The 22,638-nt window shown below is 42.0% G+C and overlaps 1 protein-coding gene across 9 annotated transcripts in view; it reads left to right on the top strand.

Moving 5' to 3' along the window:
• KLHL29 (kelch like family member 29) overlaps positions 1 to 22,638 on the top strand; it is a 578,088-nt gene that overhangs the window by 469,111 nt on the left and 86,339 nt on the right. For all 9 annotated transcript variants that reach the window (XR_016439874.1, XM_090031549.1, XM_090031531.1 and 6 more), the window contains one exon: positions 7,449 to 7,587. Coding sequence is in view for 8 of the 9 variants with exons in the window: in XM_090031549.1 (XP_089887675.1) it covers positions 7,449 to 7,587 (139 nt within the window). In the remaining variant the exon portion in view is untranslated. The remainder of the gene's footprint in view (positions 1 to 7,448; positions 7,588 to 22,638) is intronic.

The following is a 22,638-nucleotide window of genomic DNA, read 5'->3' as shown; positions in this document are numbered from 1 at the left end:
CTCTCCAATAATACATTTAAAGTGCATATTCTGCAGTCAGATGCTTAGCTCTTTATATTCATCTCTAGATGTAAAAAAGAAAAGGTGTTAAAATAATATACCAGAATTATCTCCACAACATAAGACTGGGAAATGTCACTTGTGCTATGTGTGAAGAGGTTTTTGTCCTTAGAGTACATCCTAATTTCAGTTCTGTTGATAACAATGAACTGTAAATTGGTTCAAAAAAGTAGTGCTCTAATATCTCAGGGTTTTGAGTAAATTGAGGGAGACTCTGATTACAAGTGAAAGCCTACTCACCTTCCCCATGAGATTAGTATTTCCAGCTGCCTTCAGTTCCATTGCACTTTTTGGGAATATATGTGAATAATGGAAAGACTATTCAGCACCATGGGATATCTGATCACTGACACTGGTGAATGGGTGAGTCAGAAAATGAAAAATATAGCATCTTCCGAGTAGTTCTTATGTAGCTGCATATTCATTATTCAGTACTGGACTTAAAAATAATTTCCAGCTTTCTAGTACCTGTGTTGCTTCTTTTATTATTGTTTCATTTAAATGTTGTCTGCAGCGATTAAGCTTGATAGTAGATCTAGCTAGGTAGACTCTTTTTGAGTTTTGGGTTTTACAGTGTGGGATGTGGGCCATATCAGTTGTTCAGAAAATTATGAAATGTAACCGGTGATAATGTTGACCCAAAATAGACATGCACTTCTGGCTGTCTTTGGGCCCAGGCTGGCAGAAGATCCTGGCTGACCTGTTGAAGGGGAAGCTTGGCCTTATGTAGAGAGATCACAATAAATGCCCATAACCATAGGTCCTAAGGAGGAAAGTGTTCAATACACAATGGTGAGGCACACTATTAGAATGTTCCAGCAGACTCAATTAAGTAATTAATTAGACTAATTGGAATGCATCGGAGCATGTCTATAGGCACCCTAGCTTACTCTCCTCCCCTCTCCTGTCCCTCATATCCCTCATACTGTTTTCCTTTGTGGGGCCATTTCCTTTCCGTCACAGGTGACAAGGGCCTTTCCTTTCCTTATTTGAGGCTACAGCTGTTATCTCATGAGTGGGTAGGTATTTAACTTTACAGCACATGGACTCTTCCCTAGCTGATGGCACATCGGTCAACTTTGACATATCCAATTCCCACGTCAAATCATCATGAGAGATCAGAGGGATTTGGCACAATCATACAGATGTGTCTGTGCATCAGTCTGCTTCCCCTTTCCCTAGCCCCCCGCCCCTCCGGGAATGGAGACCAGCTTCAGCATCTGCTTGTAGCTGAGTGTAGTTCCAAGTCGCTTTCAAAAATAATAATGTATCTCCATTCTTGTTCTCATATTGAACCAGTCCAAAGCCACTGTGGCCACTATACATACTTCCTTTGTCAACACATTCTTATCAAACCATTTTTTCTTTTCAATCATACTTGAATTTCTTATGTACTTACCCAAAATCTTCTATGGCATGTCAATATGTGCAAGTGTGTGCAGTGCTGGTTAGGGTGGTTAAAACATCTGTTTATACTTACAGTTGCCTTTTCAAAAACATAATCTTGGGAAATAATCTCATTACCTTTTAAGCCAAAATGTAATTGGATTTCACTTTCAGTAACTCTTCTTGACCCAAACATGAATAATGGGGTAATGAATTCTGTAAGGGCAAGCCGTCTAAATCTAATGCACACTTCACGCAGGAGTCTCCAGCACTGTGCTATTTTTTGCCTTCTGTAATTTTAAAACAAATAGCTTTTTCCAAACAAATTTTAATAACCACTGTTTATGGTGAGGCCCGGGTGTTCCAAAAGCCCATTATATATTAGCTTATGATGCCACCTTTTTAATAAGTGGCATGTGTCAACATTTAAGCTAGATGAATTAGTCCATTATTACAACGTGAAGATCTCCACTTTGCTGTTGGGACTTAGGTTATTAGGAAGTGATGTAAACTTCCTTGGAGTATAACTCCATACTGGGCTGGACATGCAGTATAAACACATTTGAGAAACAAGTTACTTGTTCATTTTTATGTGCAACTTGGAAGAGGATTTACTGGTTAAGTTACCTTCTGTTGCCCATGCTGAATCTATGGGATGTACAAATCCTACATGCAGCATGGATTTTATTGGTTTCTGTAATGTCTCCATTAAATAAATGGGGAGTGAGTGTGGTTCACAGTTTAGACTGGAGTCTAGAAACAGGAGCATCTGAACGCTTCTCCCTGGCTCTGCTGTGAACTTGCTGTGTGGGCTCAGGAATGGTACTTAAGCATTCTGTGCCTTTCCTCTTCTTGTAATCTGGATATAATTGTATGCCTCTTAGCAGTGTTGTGAAGGGTAGCAGCACAGTGGTAAAAAAATAAAGCATTCTCACCTCACACTATATAAAGGCATTTGGTTGCAGGTTTTCAATTCAGATCCCTCTCTGAGTTTTACTGCTGTTAGCCTGTGTTGCTATGGTAGGGGAAGATGGAGTCTGTTCTGTACCATGCATCATCAAGACAATGTTCACTTAGTTCTGACTGCAGAGTCTTTAGCATTAATGATGCAAGACATAGACAGGACCCAGCCTGACTTCTTAGATCCCCACATGAGCAGAGATATAGGAAAAATTGTAAAGGTAACATATTTAGTATGGAATTACTGCAAGGAGAAATCATAGGAGACCATGCTATTCTTTTTGTCTTTCTGTTAACTACAACTGCACTGTTCTTTCTTAAAAAGAAAAAAAAAAGTCCCTCTGTTAAAGGCAAAGATGCCAACAGTACATGTGAATAATAACAGTGCTGGGCTCCTTTCCGACCCTTTTACGAAACCCAGTCCTTGGGAGGGAAGGATGAATCCAGGCACCCCAACAGGCAGGGAAACAGGACAAACCTCAGATCATTTTTCACTGCTAGGACTGTAGCGTATTGTCTCTCCCTTTACAACTCATCGTCAGGCATTATTACCTGGCGAAAAAATTTGTTTTGCAACTGATCCCTAGTCCTCATAAATCATTAATGCCTGGCTAAGCACAGCATGAGCATTACAAATACACTGAGAATAAGGGTCCGTTCTGATATAACCTTGTATCCAGTACTAATGCCTGCTAGTTATTTAGTAATACAAAGGGAGCCTCAGCTAGGAAGATCGATGAATCAATGCAACCTCCTGACTTCCCTCTCTCTTCCTTCTCCTCTCTCCCAGCCTCTGCTCTGTTTGGTTCAGAAACTGAGCCACATAAAACAAAGGACTGTTCTTAGTCATCCTTCTGTTCAGAGCACTTTAATAGATCAGGGGAAAGAGGAGAGAATTACAGGCTTAAAACTGCAACTGTGAATACAAGACTTTCAGTTTCTCATCAGGGTTTGTTCCGGCTGATATTTTGTCTGAGCCAAATAGAAGCATTGCTGCAGACCTGTGCTTTGTGGTTCGCATCCCTTGATGAATGCATACGGCATACTAGGGACCACAAATCCCGCTTGCAAACAATGTGGGTAGAATGTGCACCTGAAAGCTACAGAGTTGTATGTCATTAAAAATGCCATGTGAAGCCCAAGTGATCAGTCTTTGTGTGATGTTTTGCCTAGGGTCTCAGGCACTAGAACCAGTCGGACCAAGCACAGGAAACAGCACTGACCTCAGTTGCCTGCTTTTCTTCCACTTGATATGCTGTGTCTAACTAAGCCAGGGTCAGGCAATTATTTTGGGCGGAGGGCCACACTGAGTTTTGGCAAGCCATTGAGGGCCACATGACAGGCAGCCCAGGGCAGATTTAAAAATTTAGAAAATTAATATTGGGGCCCCGTGGGCCAGATAGAATGGCTTGGCGAGCCACATTTTGCCCACCCCTGACCCTAAGCCCTTCTGTGTCCTGTTATTCAGCAGCTTCTAGCTTTTAGTCTAGATCCAACAGCAATTTTCTGCATCCTCCCACCAGACACTGCAGGCATCCTGTCCTACCAGGTTATCAAACAGGCTAGAGACAGACATTACACATAAACCGGTTTAAATGATCAGAAACTGGTCTACACCTGTAACAGAACAGAAGTTCAGTGGACATAAACCAGTGTAAAAATGGCTAAAACTGGTTTGAGGTTAATTTGGTTGAATGTAGTATCAGACTTCATTGATTTGGGTCAAACTGGTTTATGAAATGTCTGTCCCAGACCCCTTGCTGGCTTAAGTTAAATCAGTATCCCAGCATGCTCTCTGGGCTGGGCGGGGCTCTCTGCTCCACAGCAGGGCTGATCCCTCCCCTCCCCTCAGCTCCCTGGCTGCTGCTCTGGCAGAGACTTGCAGGCACAGCAGGGTCTGCTTGGCTTCCCCCCCTTGCCCACACACTTCCTGCTAAGCAGGAATCCCATTTCCTCTGCCTTAAACAGACACCTCAGCATTAGCTAGCAGGCCACATGCTGGCTATGGTCCGTGCTGTGGCAGGCAGCAGTGTTGGCTTTGGGCTTTTTGGAGCTAATCACCAGCTCATCTGGTAATGTCCCTCTGTTCCTTCCTTGTTTAAGAAGAGTTTGAACTAATGGGAGAGGCTGTTTGTTTTCTGATGGGGTGATGAATGCTGATAACAGAGCTGATAAATGCTCTGATATCAAGTGGGGGGAGCCCCTCCCTAACTCAGCTCAGCCCTGTGGAAGGGAAGGGAGGGTTGCTCTAGCATCCCCTGGCTTCTTGCCTGAGCCAATGCAGGCATGTGCCTGCATTTCTGGGATATCTGTAGAGTTACAAAGTGATTCAGCCTAGCTAGGTTAGATTAACCTACGAAGATTGAATCAATTCAGGCTCAGGCTTTTTGAATGTCTGTCCCTAGCTAAAAGGTATTAAGCCCCACCTCTTCCATCTGTAGGAGGTGCAGTAGTTCCACTGCTTGGCTTCTCTAGATGAAGCCACTGTGTGTCTGAACATTTGCTTGACTCTGGGAATTCAGGTGGAGTGGAGTGGAAAGGCACCTGCCTCTGCACTGGAGTGAGCTTCATCCTGTCTGACCGTACCAAAGGAAAAACTGCACCAGATACAAAGGACCTGTCTGAATCCCTTATCCAGCATGGAGCACTCTGAAGGGCTGATAGGCATGGGTATAAATAATGATGAAGGGGAAAACGGACACTTAAGAAGGCAGATAAAATGGAGGGAATAAAACAAACTGGACAAATTTGAAAGAGTGAGGCTGACACAGACAGAAAACAAAGGTGAAATAAATAAGGGATAGAAGAAAACATCAGAAAACAAGCTAGCGGGAAAAGTAACCACCTTTAAAGGCAGGAAATGATACAAAATCGGTCTGAGGAAAAATACAGTTACTGAAAGTGAGAGACAAAAATGAACTAGAAGAGCCTGCATGCACGAAGAGAAAAGGGACAGAAAAGACACCCCCCCGTCCAAAGTTTAATTACAAGAAATATCCAAAGCTGTTTTTGTAGAAACAGTCCCTCAGTCACCCAAGCCCCAAATATCCATTGGTGTCTTTGTCTCAGAAATGCATTTGACTAAAGCAGACCTGCATGGCTGGAGCCCAGATCAGATGGTCTAGAACCCACCATTAAATGATTGTCACCCAAACATCTCTCTAGAAAGGAGCAAACATTTTTATTCCAGTTAAGTCTCACATTTGCCAGAAAAATATTACAGTTTTTTAGCTCAAATGACTGCTTTAAGAATGGTCCATGGTATCGCACCCACAGGACAGAGTGGTTTATTTTCCTCTATTATAGATCTGACACAAGCCTGCTGTTATTTCTGTGCCCTCTCTAATGATCTGCTTGCTCTCTGGAGAATGCTGACCCATTTCAGCACAGAATAATTAGCCTTTCAGACAGTACTGTGTTTCCATTGAGTAGACATAAATGTGCAAGGTGACATTTATTTACTTAGGCCTGAAAAATGTGCACCACAGATGTTGGGGTTAGGTTGAAATCCAGTTTGTTTTAGTACAGCCATTGAATATTTGCATGCTTTGTTGTTGTTATTACTACTGACAATTCTCCAGAATGACACTTAGTGGCTGAATTTCATTTTGGAAGGAAGGAAAATAGATTGTAAGACCACTAGGGCCTGATTCTCCTTGGCTCCATGGCTGCCTTACACCATTCAGGTAGTACCGGGGAACGCTATAAAAGCTACACAAACAACTATACCTTCTTTAAGGCCCCTTAACCCAATCAAGAGCGTTTCCCTGCATGTGAAAATAGGGCCCTTTAGGATCTCTTGAAAATGGATGGTAGGCTGATTGAGAAAATGACCTTGACCTATTGCAAGTATAAAACAAAACCAAAATCACATTCACGTTCAAATAATTTAATATTCAAATCAGCTGTTTTATTAGCTTGATCACAGTCTTCCAGGCCATTGCACACTCCCAAATAATGCACACTATGCATTATTTGTCTTGCTAGCCATTCTGATCTCCCACGTTAGACAAAGCCCAACAACTAAAAAGCCCAACAGGAGTTTAAACTGAGTAAGCTACTTAATAGTCCACATGAACATATGGAGACATTTGGCAAGCTGTTATTTTGTTCTCTCAGTACCAAGAGCCTGTGTAGCAGGAAGCATCGTGCAAGGTAGGTACTTGACTCAGGACAGAGCTATTTTCAGGTTATTTTTGGCATTAGGATTCTTTCCTGATGTGTGGAAGCTGATTGTTACTATAAAGCTATTGAAGGCTAAAAATAAAAAATGTTGGGACAGTGAAAATCCTCAGAGCATAAAAATGAAAAGTGTTATTAAGGCCAGTAATTTACTGTAAGTGTGTAATTTTTTAAATTATAAGGCTATTAAAGCTAACCTTTCATCCTATCAAACTTAAACCTTTTATAAAAGTATTTTACAAGATGTCTCAATAATCTTGGCTATTTTTTTTTAATACAAGATAATATTTTAATTAATACTGCTGTATTTTATTAACTGAAAAGTTGAACACTTCCCAAAAGTGTATACATTTAGGATATGCTGCTTTTGCAGGTCTTCTGGTTTTATTCTTTTGAACCATATCCCGTTCATATTACATCATAATACCATATTTTTACTAGTAATATTCCAACACATTCAAAAAGTTATTTGCATTTGGATTAAATTTGTGGAATTGTTGCACTTTGTTTTAACTAATTATTTTAAATGTGCCTGTGGTATTGCATTTTTTTGTGTGTTTCTGATTTGCTGATGCTGAAATATGTTGTTTTTGTTTTTAACCCTTCCAAATTTAGGATTGTCATTTTTAATATACATAGATGTATATTAAGTATATAGACTACTGGTTCCTGCTAATTTTCTTTTTTTAGTATTTTGTTTGTAACTTCTTTGACTGTCTGTGTTGAGCCAATCTTGCCAACAAACAGTATCAAATATCCTATTTCTCTTCTTCTTTACAAAAAAAAATAAAAATAAATAATAAAATAAAAAAAAACTCTTAATGGGAACCCTGGCACTGTCTGTCTTCTCTGTTCTGCAGAAATGTTGAAGGAGTTGAACCAGCAACGCAGAGCGAAAGAGTTTACAGACCTGAAAATTATTGTTGAAGGCAAAGAGTTTGAAGTCCACCAAAATGTTCTAGCTTCCTGCAGCTTGTATTTCAAGGACCTGATTAAAAGGTTTGCCTTCCTTCCAGCTGTGATCTGGTCTGTTCTTTTGTAGGGCGCATTTGTGTCGCTTTTTTCCTCCCCTCTCTTGCAGGTTTATGAAGATTGAATCTCCTGTCACAGAGCCAGTAGCCATTCTTTCCACCTCCTTTGAATGTATTTTCAAACCGAGACTCAGATCCATTTGTTACACATCTGACTTGTACAATATAATTATTTCTGATCAGTAGAGGCCTGTTTTGGCCAAAGAAAGTTTTTCATCACTGAGAGGTGTAAGATTAAAACAAAACTACTAATAGTGATCCAGACCACGACAGAATTATTGCTATCAATATTTTAAAGGGACTCCATTACATAGTATACAACTTTATCCTTCAGGCTACAGTAAGCCATCAGCATTCTGGTGAAGGATGCTGAAACTTCATACTAATAAAGTATTTAGACTATATTAATCCCTCCACCACTGCAGTCTTTGCTATGTGCTATGTGTGGTTCTTCAGGGCACAGGGATTAATATTTATATTATTGGTGGCCTTTTATGAGGAAAATCAACTGACAGATTTGCACAGGAAAAATTGGAAATAAGACCAATTTAGATAAAAATGTATCTCAGTCTGCCTGTTAGAGTAAGAGGAGGATTTTTTTTTTCTTAAGCAAACACTGTTCTAGCTTAGGGTAGGGAAAATATATACATTTTCTAAACATCATGTCTCCGCCTTCGCATTTCCCCCCTCTGTTTCTAGCTGATTGATTCTAAACAGTGCATGATAATCTTTTTTTTTTCCATTACATTGATTTTTCAATTTGTATGCCTCATAGACTCGCATAGAAATAAATTGGTACTTTCATATTATTAGTAAGTTAGAGTAGCAAGAGGGAGAAAAAACACAAGGATAACTTTCATTTTTCTCTCAATCATCAGCAAATTAATACAGCTGCTGATTTTGCCTTGCAGTATTTTCCTGAACAGACTGAGCCTGGACTATGCTAAAAAATGGGATTAAAGAACATTTTGCTTGCTTTCAAATTCTGTATTTAAATGTTGCCAACTAACACAATAGTGACTGTATTTTATTTCAGGATGGCATATTGGCTGGTATCTTCTTTTCAATGTAATATGTTCCTTTGCGCAAAGCTGTTTTTCTAATTATGGGTATATATTACACTTCTATGATATAATTGTGCTGACTGCCTTATCAATTATTCATAAAAAATGTGTTGGTCTAGGTAGCATGTTTTTTCCCTTCTGTAAATCTAATGATTGCTAGCTTTAGCTACCCTAGATCTTTCCTGTCCCTTCTCCCCTGTCTCCTCATTATCACTTAATAGTTAAAGCTACAGCATATGTCTCTCACAGAGATAAGGTATGTGGTCTGTAGGGAAAGGGGATCTTAGACTCCATTTATGGAAACCCAGTAATTGACGGGCCAAGAAGTCTCATTTGGATTTGGCTGTGAAGATGTACGTTTGTCTGCAAAAATCACCAGGCACCGTCTATTTCTGGAGGGAATCTAGGGCAGATTGTTGTTGTTTTATTATTGAGTTGTCGAATGGAAATGAACTGTTGACTGAGGCGGCTTTAATAGAGCAGTCATTGAAAGCAAAGAACTTTTAAATGAAGTTCCCTGAAATGTGACTCTGTGAAAATGGTATCCTGGAGTTTCACATTTGTGGTCATGCAATTACTCATATCAGATTCGCTCAGTAGACAGGTAAAAATGAAGCGGGGGCTATTCCCACTGAGTGCCAACTCTGAAAACTCGGCCAGAGCTTGCAAAGGCAACCTGGGCTCTTCTCCTTTCACGTATCAGGAGCAGCAGTAAGGATTCCCGAGGTCAGCTCGTGTCCTCGCTTAGGCCTTTTCCACTCCAGGGTATATATTGGTCTCACACGTACAGCCCTGATAGAACCTAATGGGGTTGCATAGGCGTATCGAAAGCAACATCGTTATTGCTGCTGCTGCTGTTTGACTGGAGGAGAACTCGGCTTGATGCCATGTTGAGTTTACAGGGCTGACGGGTAGGAAGAGCAGGGAAAAATATATATATTCGTCTTATCTGAGTGAGTTTGTTCTACTGTACCTGGAAGACGATAAACATTTTAAAGACTTTCCAAAGAACTACATATACTGCCCAATCCTTCAAGTGACCTCATGGAAGTCAATAGGAATTGAGGGCACTTCACTTGCAAGAGGCACTCAGCATCTTGTAGGATTATGCCCTTAGTAAAGTAAAATCATTATAGGTCACAATGTCAGTATATTTATATATATAGCAGGGTTAGCTCATCTTCTCAGTAATGCTTACATCTTTGTTAACAGCTCCTCTTAGATTGCACTTAATGTGATATAGATAGCACTCATAGAAATAAAAACAGACACTGGTCTTATGTAGCATAAATAACATTGCTTTGTATTGTATAAATTATATATAAAGGACAGTGAGTTTCCTACAGTGGATATGAGGTCTGATTCCCCTTCAGCTGAAGTCAACAAGAGTTTTCCTACTGGCTTCCATAGGATCAAGGTCAGCACCATAAAGAGAGAGAGTGTGTAAGAGGGAAGAGAGAGTCCCTGCATGTGCTTGTTTGCAGAAATACCTCTCTATTTTCAGTCTATATACTGCACAGTTGGCAAACTGCTCTCTTAGGCTATGTCCACACGAGCGTGGACATTTGGTCTGCCGAGGACAATTAGCAGCAGTGCACCTTGTGCCGCTGCGAGTTGTCCCTGGGGAACGCCTGTGCCACGCACCTTCTGGCACGTGGCAGGTTACCCAGGTGGGGTCCTGGTGGCAGCCTTACTTACCTAGGGTCCTGGGGGCTATCAATCCTGAAATCCTGCCAATTGGAGCCTGGCCAGCAGCCAGTGTGGATCCCGCCAGACTGGGTTTAATTTTAAGCATCTTGCACTGCCCCCATGTATGCTACTCCACGTTTTCCGTGGGGTTTTTTGACTCCTAAATATCCATCCCTGCACTGCTCTCTTGCAGCACGGAGAACACCTGAACATGCAGTAAGTGGCACCGCAAGTGTGTCTGCAGTGCCACATACCGTACAGCCACACTCATGTGGACCTGGCCTTAGTGCATGCCTGCCACTAGTGCTGCTGTGTTATATTTTGTCTTAAAGCGCCAAGTGAGACACTGATGCCCCAAGTGAGTAAAAAGTAAGCATTTGAAGGCAGGTAAAGTCAGTTTTAAAACAGAAAAGAAAAAAAACTTAGGGATTAATCTAGTACTCAGCCTGAGTGAGGCTGCTGTTTGGCTAGGGCCAGATATTACACATAAACCGGTAGAAGTGGTTGGACCAGTAGAAGTGGTTGGAAACCTGTTGAAATCTGTAACGCAACAGTTCAGCGCACAGAAACCACTTTGAAAATGGCCAAACCCAGTTTAAGATAAACCTGGATGGATGTAATATCAGACTCAACTGATTTAGGTTAAATCAGTTTATTGATCTTCTGTCCCAGATCCCCTGCAGATTCTAGTTAAATTACAGTCTCCCAGCATCTCAGGATGCTTTGCACCGTGCAGGGTGGGTGGGCTTCAGCTGAGCAGGGAGAAATGCTTTAGTGCCCGCAGGCTTCTTGGCCTGAGCCACTACAGGCATGTGGCTGCATTTCTGAAATCAAAATTGAATGTCTGTTCACTTGCTTATCTACGCATCTTGGACTAACCTGCAAAGATCAAATCGATTCAGCATCAGGCTTTTTGACCATCTGTACTTAGCCAAGCAGGTGGCCACCAATATCACCAGGGAAATATCCTGATGTTCATTTTGCAAAAAGTTTTCCTCACCACCAAATAAAAATCTGTTTAACAATGACTCTTTGATTGCTGTTGAAATGCATTTTTAATAAATATACACAGTTAATTTGATCCTAGAAGTTCTAGGATTGAACTCCAAAAGAGTGGGTTTAGACCATATAAAACATGAGATAAATTCAGGCTCAACATTAGGAAAAACTTCTTCACGGTCAGGGTGTCCAGACTTGAATAATCTCCCTCCAGAAGAGGTGCAATCACCTACCCTGGAAATCTTCAAGAGGAGACTAGACAGTCACCTTGCTGGGGTCACCTGACCCCAGTTGTCTTTCCTGCTTGGTGCAGGGGGCTGGACCCGATTATCTTCCGAGGTTCCTTCGGGCCTTATAATCTATGAATCTATGAGTCCTATATTGGACAACCCAGCCATAACAAGGTGGGTTTCTTCATTGCCTGGCATTATTCCATATGTCCTTCTGATGTAATGCTCTCAGGCACTCAGTAAACCCTACTCCAGATTTGTTGTACCCAGAATACGCACCAAAATGAAGCGGACAGACAGAGCAGAAGGATGGCATGATGTGTATGTGCACAGCTGGCAGGTCTAATTAAATTGCTAGCATCCTCAAGAATAACCCTGTGCTCTATAATGGTTTAAAAAACCATCAAACTCTTGGACAGCAATACTGTTCTTTGCTGTATTTTCAAAGGATCCTTTCCTGGGTAATTCTTTTGATAGATGTTTTGAGCCTGGTATGTGAGAGATCAGGGTCTGACTGTTTGGTCTCATTGCTGGCTCTTTCAGCGGCAATGTAAAGTAGACTGAAGAGGCAGCCTGTTCATCCTTGAGAGAAGTCCTCTGGTTAATTGGCTCTGAATAAGGCTTTTTTCAGGCCTTAACCAGTAGAGGATTCCTGCAGTACAGCACCTAAAAGAAAAAAAGTGAATTGTAAGCAAGAGTTAGGGAGAGAAATACGTTTCCCCCCTCCCCCCACAAGATGTACACACCTTGTATATTTGAATGGAGATCATAGAAAATCATAGAAAATAGATGTGCCCAGCTGATATCCCATACCTAAATTTCCCCTAACTTGGGAAGCGAGGTGGAAATCCAGACCGGAATTGGATTGTGCTTTGAGGTTCTGGCATATCTGTATGTACGCATAATTTATACGTGTGTATGCGCTTGTGCTTATATGGATGTTATATAGATGCTAGATTATCAGAGATGAGCCAGGTTTCAAACAGTTTTCTCCGCAGCCAGTTTCTCGTTTCTCCTTCTTCCCATCCCCAACTAGAGTTTCAGGATCCAAATCTGAACCTTGTGCCACTTCTGTAACAGCCCAAAACCAAAGTGCCATGCCCATATCCCTCTCAAAGCTTCGGCAAGGGGGTAGACATGCCAGATTCAGAGTCCGCAGCTCAGGCTAGTGTGTAGCGAGCATGTCTTTTTTTAACACACATATTTACATCCTGGACGAAAGCAGAAAGCACGATGTGTGCTCTGGAAAGGAGAGGTGGAAAATCCCACAATGTCATATCATTTTGTCAGCCTGCATCTTATGTAGACAAATGCAGCTGCCCTAGTAATGGAATGACTGGTATTTCTAGGAAAAACAAACTTCTCAGGAACATTTCAAGTTGACTTTTTTTTTCTGCTTCTCCTCCAACTCCTTGGCATCTTTACCAAATTCATATAAATGGTAGGAGGCCTTTGGTTTAAAATTCCTTTCTTGGCCCTGGCTTTCATAACGAAACCTCTGAATGGTATTTTTCCTCCAGGCATCAGTTCAAAGAAGTTCAAATAGTGTTCAGTAATCTTTAACGATTCAAGATTTGCTTTTTAATGGTCTTTTTCATTTTGTAGTCACGAGGGCTAGCTAATTTCAGTAGCACAGAGCATAAAACACACGCACCAGGAGATTAGATCACAAAGCAAAGATTTTTTTTTATGCAACATAATCTGATTGTCCTTCTTTTCCTATGGAGCGAGGCGTCTGAGTTCAGGACCAAAGTATTTTTCCAGGCTAGCCTGCCTCTTTTTACAGTTGTTTTGTCCTTCTAAAATAGATTGGCATCATTGCTCTGGTGTCCGACCTGCACAGAAAGGCTGGATAGGTAAAGAGTTTGGGACGATTTGGGCCCAACTCTGTTTTCCTTGCACTCCTGTCAGTCTGGTATAACTCCACTGGAGCGGTTGCTCTGCATTTACAGCGCTGCGAAGGAACACCGAATTTGGAACGGGGCAGAGACATCTACGTCTATCCATCTAACACAGCCTGACAGAACTGCAAAGGCATTCAGGTGTCTGGAAACCAGACTGCCTGGCTTGTGTTTACATTGTGAAAAGCCAAAAATGTGAAATAGCAGATGAGAGAAAAACCCACTTTTAGCAGCTCCTTTCTGTCGTGTGGCTTATTGAGAACTTCTGCTTCTAACCCCGAAAGGGAAGTATGAGCAGGATCTTCATCTGCCGCCTCCTGCTTTCTTCCAAAAAGAAAACGTATTTGGAAACAAATCTTTTCGTTCCTTTGAAAGTGGAGGAGGAGGCTCTTGAAAGTCAGATATATTTTTCAGGTGCGTCAGAGGCGCGCTGTACATAGATGGCTATCGTCAGGCGTTTCTGTTAAACCACTTAATAGGCTCTCAGGGAGGGGGAGGTTTAATGGAAAGCACAAAGCGTACTGTTCTTTGGCTGCTGGGGCGGAGGTGCAAATTATGCTATACATGCCTTTTCCCTTAAACAAGTGGCCTGTAATTATAGCATGTTGGACTTGAAATGCTGGCCTGGGGCACAGATTTACGCTCTTACAGGTGGCAGCCTTTTTTTGTCATCGCTGTTCACTTTCACTGTTTGTGAAGCAACAGCAGTCACACCCTAATATTATAGCTGGCTGTTAGATATTACGCAGCTGCCAGGCCCTGGAAAACATGTTTCCATCAAGCAAAAATTCATGGGCTTCTATGTAAATGAACTGCAGGTTACAAGTATTTCTCTCTGCTCCTACCAAAGGGCCAACAAACGGACGCAGCATCCAAAGCAGAAGTCCCCGCGTGGGTTTATTCAGCCCCGTGAAGCGGTCCGGGGTGGCAGGGGTGACAGGTCTGCACTGCAGGTTTGCTCTGGATGGACACACAGATAAATTCTCCCTATTCTGAAAGACAAACTGTGACAAGCGGGGGCGGAAGGGCTCCTCACTAAGAGTCTCTCTATGGCCCAGAAATGAAGCATGTGCTTTTGTAATAGTTTGAGTTTGCAGAGGCACCATGCAGAATCATTTAACCTCACTCTCCTCTCCCTCCTGAACGGTGACTCTATTTACTGGAGCTGGAGCTTCTCACTCAAATAATTTCTAGACAGAACTACAAAGCCTACAAATCTTACCCAAGAAATGACAGACTAATCGCCCCTCTTGCTCTCGCTCCGGCTGGAGTTATCTGCGAGGCACGCTGCTGTCACACAACCGCTCATAAGATGCTGATTCTCGTGACCTAGCTATATTTACTTACATCTCACGGCTCACTCGGAGCTCGGCTGTGTTGTGGGCTTGAAATTTAGGGGCAAAAGGAAACAGTTATCTAACAAGGTCCAGGTAAAACTAAATGGATCGAAGAGAGACAGGCAAAAACCACACAGCATAGAAAGTGGAAGCGTGCGCTTGAAAGCTGTCATTTTGGGCCACCTCCAAACACATATCTTGCCCTAAAATGAAGGTAATCAAACTCATGTAACAGGATGCTAGCAGGTAGCTCTAGGGAGCAACACTGATGCTGCCCCTTCCCAACCTTGCACAGCTGCATTTGGAGGGTGAGATTTTTTTAATCCTTCCTCTCAGGTATTGGCCACAGCTAGATCAGGACATTGAACTTAGGTTAATGATATGGTCCTTCCTTCCTGAGGTAGTGGACACTAGCAAGTTAAATGCTCAGAGCAGCACTTGGGGATTTGCTGCAGGTAATTAACTCCCAGCAGCAGTAAGGGGCAAGACTTGCCTATATCCTTCCATACTATACATGTAATATGATGCCATTTACTTATACATATTTTTTAAGTGACACCTGCTTAGCCTAAGTGTATTACAGAAATGAAGCAGTAACATCCACCATGTGAGGGACAGAGCCAAGCATGCTATAAAAATCATTCTAATTTCTGAAATCCTGATTGAGACCATTGGGAGCTTCGTTATTATTATTATTATTATTATTATTATTATCATTATTCCCCATGTAGACATGGCAGCAATGAGAGGAAGCCTTAGATATGCTGCCTAGATAATTGATTGCATGGATTTTATCACACTGATAAGCAAAAATTATAACAAATCTCGTGTCAACCCTGCACTTAGTGGGTTTATTATTGTGCAATAAATATGATGAAAAGAAACCAGCTGTGAGTGGGATTGGCTGGCAGTACCACTGGGTTTTGACAACAGGGCATTTTTGTCTCTCCTGACGTTCAGGTTTTTTTTCCCTTCCTCGATCATCCACAAAAACCCTTTTGCACCTTTTATTTACCTTTAAAAATGTGTTGCGCCGCAGTCCTTTTTCAGCCGTTTTCTGCTCAAATAGGCTGTCAGAGGCGCTTGCAAGCACGTTGGGGCCAAGGCTGTTAATACTGTGGCCCAGTTTTTCATTTCTCTAAGACTGGTTCCTTTGAGAGATTCACTCTATCCCCACTCCGTAGCAAAAGAGTCCAGGGTCAGGAAATGTTGCTTTTCCAAGGGCATCTGGCTCATTCTCTTGCCATTTGTTTAAGCCAGGCTCTTGAAACTTGTCTTTTTCTTTCTCAAGTCTCAGCAGGGAGGCAGATTTGTGATTCAGACTGTGATCTCAGCTCCTATAGCATTACAGTCTTTTGGCTCTGCTTTTTTGAAACAGCCTTTACAGAGCAATTAGATCGTGTTCCATCTTTGAAAAGCGCTAGGAGCATATTTGAGTCCTGGCTCTTTTGTTTGTTTTGTCGTGTCCCAGCCATGTTTCTTGTTAACAGAAGCATTTGTTGTTAATCCAGTAGTTTGTCTCAGTTTCTAATTGTCATTGTGTAATGGTAAATTAGCAAAAAATGTCCGGTCCACGCATAGGTTTACCCCCATCACTTTGGTGGGGATGAACAGGTGCAAACTGAAAGTGTTTGGCCTGCAGTAAATTATGCCAGCTTTGCCAAATTCTGTTTGCCTGGAGCGAGGTAACAGAATTTGCATTGACATCTTGGTATACAGCAGGCAAATAAGTTTTATACCAAGTTTTATATTTAGCTAGCTAATAAGTTTTATATTTAGCTAGGTAAATTTCCCTGACAGGTTTGCAAAGCTGTATTTAAACACTGTCCTTTATTTAATCTCATGATTTTACTCGTTCTTTACCCTAATAATACAATAGCATTGTTACAATATATGGGTATGGGGTTTTTTTTCTCAGAAGACAGATGGATAGTGACTGAGGCTCAGAGATAATATTTATCTCAGAGATGGTGTAAAGAAGGCAGAGATTTGCAAGTTGATGCATTTTGTGGCTGATAAAATAATTCCAAAAGCGAAGCAATGCTAGCATATAATTTATTTTTAAAAAATCCCAGTTAATAGAACTCCCAGTGCCTTATGACATACATATTGCAATGATGTTGCTCTATAAATGTCCCTTGCTGTCATCATTTACATGACTGATTACCTTGCAGCTGTACAAACTCCAGTAACTTAGTAATAACCTGTTACCACAGAGTGTGCGTCTGCATCTTTGGGTGCACGTTGCATGTTGGTGTGTTTGTGTATCTGTGTGTTTATCTCTCCAGAGCATATAATTACCCAGAATCGTAAATCAAGCTCTTAGGCATAACGCATTGCTTTTCATGTAGAGCACAATATCTGTTCTCTACTTAGCTGGAGGTGAGCTATAATATAAGTCAGCTTCTTTGTTGCTTATCCCAAGACACATTGTTTTTGTACCATTTAATAATTTTGATGATGAGGAAAAGTCAAACAGTGGGCAGTTAGGATACAACAGGATTGCTCTTTCTTCTTCTTTGCCTGGAGTTTCAATACCTTCAGGATTATGTTCCACGGTAAACAAGATATTCCATCTAAATTGTGTAGACTTTAACAGGAATTTTTAATGAGCACATAACTAACAGACTCTTAAGCCTCATGAGAAGCCTCCAATCCCTGCCTAGTGTTCTCTGTTTGGTAATCAAAACAACTTGACGGGGATAAAAAGAAGTAGCTGCTCTTCAGCTAAGTGCTTCATCTTCCATTACAACCTCGCATTCCCTGTTTTCTTTCAACCCAAATACTAAGTCCTAGCAAAAAAGCAATTTAATTTCTGCTCTTTTTAGCCCTTTGGTGTAGGTAGCAAATATTTTGTTGTAATGGCATGAGGACCCAAATAGTGGCTCTTCTATTAAGTAGCTCCCTGTAAGAGCAGCATGTCACTGATCATTCGGGGGGGGAGCAGATGATGGAGCTCATTAGGTAGATGCCCCTAGCGGACAGTAGCCCTAGGCAGCGGCATAACAAGCAGAGTTTGCACCCTGGGCAAACCCTGTTGTGGGTGTGGGAGAAACGAGGGTTCACAGGAGTCTTACCAAAAGTAGTGCTCTGCCTACCCCGGCTCTTGCCTGTAAAGCAGCGCAGTGTCTGTCTGGCACCTGCTGCCTTTGCAAGAGCAGCACTTCGGAGCTGCTCTTGTTTTCAGGGCACAGACTCCACAGAGGTGGGGTATAATTTTGGCTCCCCTCCTAAGTTGGCACCTGGGTTGGCACCCATCTCTCCCACCCCTAGTTCTTCTGGTCCTAAGAAGCACGTCCTCTTGTTGGTCCATGGATGGAGCTTCCAGGTACAGCAGTGGAATCAGGAGGGCAATATAATGTGAGGGTACGTGGCAAAGACTTGTATACATTTACCTCTGCCCTTTTTTGTGCTATAAGCCCTAGAGATTTCCTTTAGCTCTAGCAGAAGAGGTCGGTGTTTGGAAAGTAGAGCGCTATTAGGATTCTGTTGCCAGGAAGTTCCATAAAGCTGCATTGCTTGAATAATCATCAATTTGGACATCAGAGATGCCTGCATCTGTTTTTCACAAAAGCTGAATCAATCCAATTTCCTATAAATAAGTTAAATGTTGCTGGCTGTTCCTTCAGACACAGTATGAATGAGATTGAGGTTATAGATGCAGAAACAGCAGTGATGAAGAAAGTTCAAGCATCTTTAACTTCCTGAAAGGAAGTGTCCCGTGCACTTAGCCACACTGCCTCTTCTGCACAACCTACCTCAGCTTCATCCAGAGCAGGGTTGGGCAAAATACGTCCTGCCAGGCCATTCTATCCTGCCCGTGGGACCCCTAAAAAATTTAGAAAATTAATATTTATCTGCCCCGGCTGCCTGTCATATGGCCCTCTATAGCTTGTCAAACCTGAGTAAGCGGCCCTCCACCTGAAATAATTGCCCACCCCGATCCAGAGCCTATGCATCTGCAGAAAGGGTGATTAAAAAAATGATATGCCATGTCCCTGTGCCACTCTTACCCTCTGAAAAGAGCAGATAAAGGTAGTACGTGCTGTGTTTGTGGGCAAGAGTGATGGACAACAGGCAGAAAGCAAGAAGTAGCTTCCAATTGCCAGGAGTCAAACAATCTTATTTCTGGGTGGCGGTGCAGGGGTTGTGAATCATTCAAATGCCTAATTTCAAAAAATGTCTTGATTTTAAAAGTTAGTCATTTATTCCGTTCACATTGTGATAGGGAAGAGCTGAAGTCTATGACATGCCTCTGAGGTTACATTACTTGTAGTCATGTTGAAGAGGTGCCAGCGAAGCTCTATTAAGTCTTCCTGCTCACACACAGCATGACGAGCCACTGTCGGATGAAGTTGCACCAACTGTTCCTAGGCAGAAATGTACATTTGCATAAAGTGTTTCACATTTTTATGTTTATTCCTCGCAGATGGCTCCATTTTGAATGTTCTGAATTTGTTTTGACTTAGTCGGTGACTATAGCTTGTAAACAGAAAGCAGACGGGTGTCTATTCTCTGCAGAGGTAGCTCTCCGCATTTAATCTGAAACTTAAGACTGCAGCCAACTCGGAGAGACGAGCCTACCATTAGTCAATCAAAATAATGTTGCAAACCAGTTGAAAGCTGCATATTCAAACTATCAGGAAAGGGCAGACAGAGCACTGCCTGTAAATGAGTGAATTGAGATCGGAGCCGTGCTGCACTTACAGCTCTGTTTTAGCCAGGTTTGAAATGCTGCTTTGCAGCTCAAGAGTGTCTCATTATAAAAGGCTTCGTACTGCATCAAGCAAAGGTTGTGTTAAAATGACACCTGATAACAATGATGTAGTGACTTTATATATTACACGGCAATATACAGAGAAAGATTTATACGTACAAATAAAATAAATAAACTCTTATTTGCACACAGACAAGAAATAATAGAGCAGGCTCTGTTCTGTCTGTATTAAGCATGCGACAGTGCTGATGCTTATCTTCATATGTTCAATCTAAGGAAAAGCACTTTTAGAGCAAATTAATCCAAGGAATAGACTCCTCTGCTTTTGTTTTCATGTTTATTCAGACCCAGCATCCGACTCTGTTAGCAAGGATTTTTTCACATTTAGCATTAATTCTTTCCTACCAGCATGCAAACCTTTTATCTCCTCCATAGACTCGCTCACTAGAAGGATGCTAACTTTGTTCTCTGGGGTCCTGAGTGTAACTGAGCCGTGCTTTGCTTCAGAGGGCTCCCAGTGCCAAAGGGTCCTCCAGCGTGTTATTAAATTGGAAGCTGTAGCTCAGCTAAGTGCCGCAGCATTCACAGACACCTAGTCTGTTGGACCCAATTACCCCAATCAATAAAAGAAATGTTTTGTTTATTAGTAACTGCCTTACCCAAGCAGAATGAATATGTGCCATGGTTTCATTCAACTCTGCCTGCAGATTGCTGAGGTCTTTCCTTCACCCCGCTGGAGACTATATGATTTGTAAATCGGAAAGAATTTACTGACACCTACCATAAAATTAAGCTGTTAAAGAGCCCGTGCAGCCTGTTTCAATGTAGACCTAAACAACCTTCTTTGCTGTTTAGCCCAAGATAAATCTTTTTTAAAGTCTTGTTCTAAATCACTTCCTAATTTTAATGAGTTTATATATCAGCCTTTGCCAGCTTTTTACCGTGGCCATGCTCAAAGATTGCAGCAATGATAAAGTATGGACTAAAATTGTTTATTACATATTATTCTTTAGAAGCAAAACTTTTTTTTCCCACAGAGGCTGTTGGGAAAGTTATTGATTTTCTGCCACAGTGTAAAATGTTTGACCTTTCTAATATGAGCAATGATTAGAAGGCCAATAAAATGACATCAGTCTATTTAAACTTTAGAGTTCACAGGGCAAATAGCTAAATGTGTCGCTTTTAACTATGTCCATGGACTGTAAGCGTACCTTCCCCAGCTTTCAGCTGTAATGAAAGGCTAAGGAGGCAGCTGGTCAAATCTCCAAAATGCTATTCTGAGTGTACACAGGTGTGCCTATGTGCACATGTGTGTGTGAGACCGAGAGAGAGAAGGTGTGCGTTACATGCTTACTTGAACGTGTATTAAATGCACGTATCTCGTGTACTTTACTGTGAATGCATGTGTTTCTTTTCCACTGAAGGACGAATCCTTTCTTTTACTGACTTCGAGAAGTCAGCGGGAGCTGTGCTGTTGATTGCCCTAAGAGCAGTCTCAGACCATCTTCTGAAGCCAGTGACAAAACTTCCATTGATTTCGGGGGTGCTGGGTCAGACACCACATGCCTGAGTATATATGAGCATGCACCCTTTCACTTGATGAAAAGCTCTCTGCATTTACAGGGCTAAATTATCTTTTGTTATACTAGTACAACCTCCCTGAGCCCACAGGAGTAACTAAGAGGAGGATACGTTGTGAATGCATGAAGTATAATAGCTGCACGAAGGCTATCAGTATCATACTACCTATAAAACAGGGAACTCAGGAACCATTCTCAGAGCATAATTTTCTAGTGCATCAGTGTTACAAAGGAAATACCTAAAGAAAAGTCTATTAGGAAACCACTTCAGTAAATCAGATCTCAGAACCCACGTTCAAACCAGACAAAAACCTCTCTGTGATGCACCACGTGTCCAGCCACGTCGGCCTGTCTCCATGTACATTTCTCTTTCTCAGTTCCTTTGAAAACTCCTTCTTGATCCCTTAGGACCTACTTTCCCCAATAATCCATCTGGTTTCTGATCTGTGCAAATCCACACGAGCCCATTCATCAGCATGGGAGCTACGCAGACTCTTTATCTTACTTTGCTGCTGAAACCAAGCCCATGTTGCGTATTCAGCCCCACTCAGCATTGCATTGAGCTGTGCCCCTCATGGGTACATAGTCTAAAAAGCCCAAGCACAGCAACACACCATTTTCAAACCAGCACAGAGGTTTTCTCTTCCATGACCAGTGCTCGTGATTGAGTAAACACCTTACCTTTGCTCTAGCATTTAATCAATTCAAGCAACCTTCGTTGCTCGATGTATTGCAAAGTGAAATGAATTATTTCTTAATTATTCTGGAGAAGAGAGGACTAGTCATTGCTGCTGTTAGTATTTTTTTTTTTTATTCTGATGTTAGTGGTGCCGTATCCACTGTGTCTCCTCCTCATTGCTACATTCACAACAGGAACCAGCTCATGATTACCGGCAGTCTTTTTGCCATGTCACACAAAACCATATCATACAATTTTTGCCCGAACAAAGCTGTGCTTGCAATAGGGCGTCATTCACTGCATGGCTCGATCTCACCACTGTGTGGTTGCCTTCATGTCCCATTGAAATGAGGGGGCAGTCTGTTCATTAACTAGTCCTGCTGGATGAAGAACTCCTCGTCGAGTGGCAAACAGGTCCTTGAAGCGATTAATGGAAGAACAGGAGATACTTCAGTTAGTTACTACGTCATTGCCTCAGGCACCGTGGAGGCATTGTGATACTGGGCACAGTGTATAAAGGATTTATAGAGCACTCTTTCTATGAGACTCCTGAGAGCACGGCTCAGTCCTCCTGCACGTACTTCAAGCTCAGAAATGAGCCTGTGAAGATGCCCTGGGGCACCCTCTTCCCTGCGGTAGGCCTGACATCTCCGAGAGCAGCGGTGAGGGATGCCGTTGCGGGGGGTTCACCAACTCATGTCCAAGTTTCGCATGCGAGGGCAAGCAGCCCTCGCGGGAGCACTGCAGGCATGTTACAGCCATCCCCATGCACTCTTCAGGATAGACCAGATACAAGGGCTTGTGAGAGCACAGCTGTATCAGG

Source organism: Crocodylus siamensis, chromosome 1 (genome assembly GCF_052110815.1).
Source record: "Crocodylus siamensis isolate JL-2025a chromosome 1, ASM5211081v1, whole genome shotgun sequence".
NCBI lineage: Eukaryota > Metazoa > Chordata > Crocodylia > Crocodylidae > Crocodylus > Crocodylus siamensis.
The sequence above is the reverse complement of the archived record's forward strand: the minus strand, read 5'-3'. Positions and strand labels throughout refer to the sequence as shown.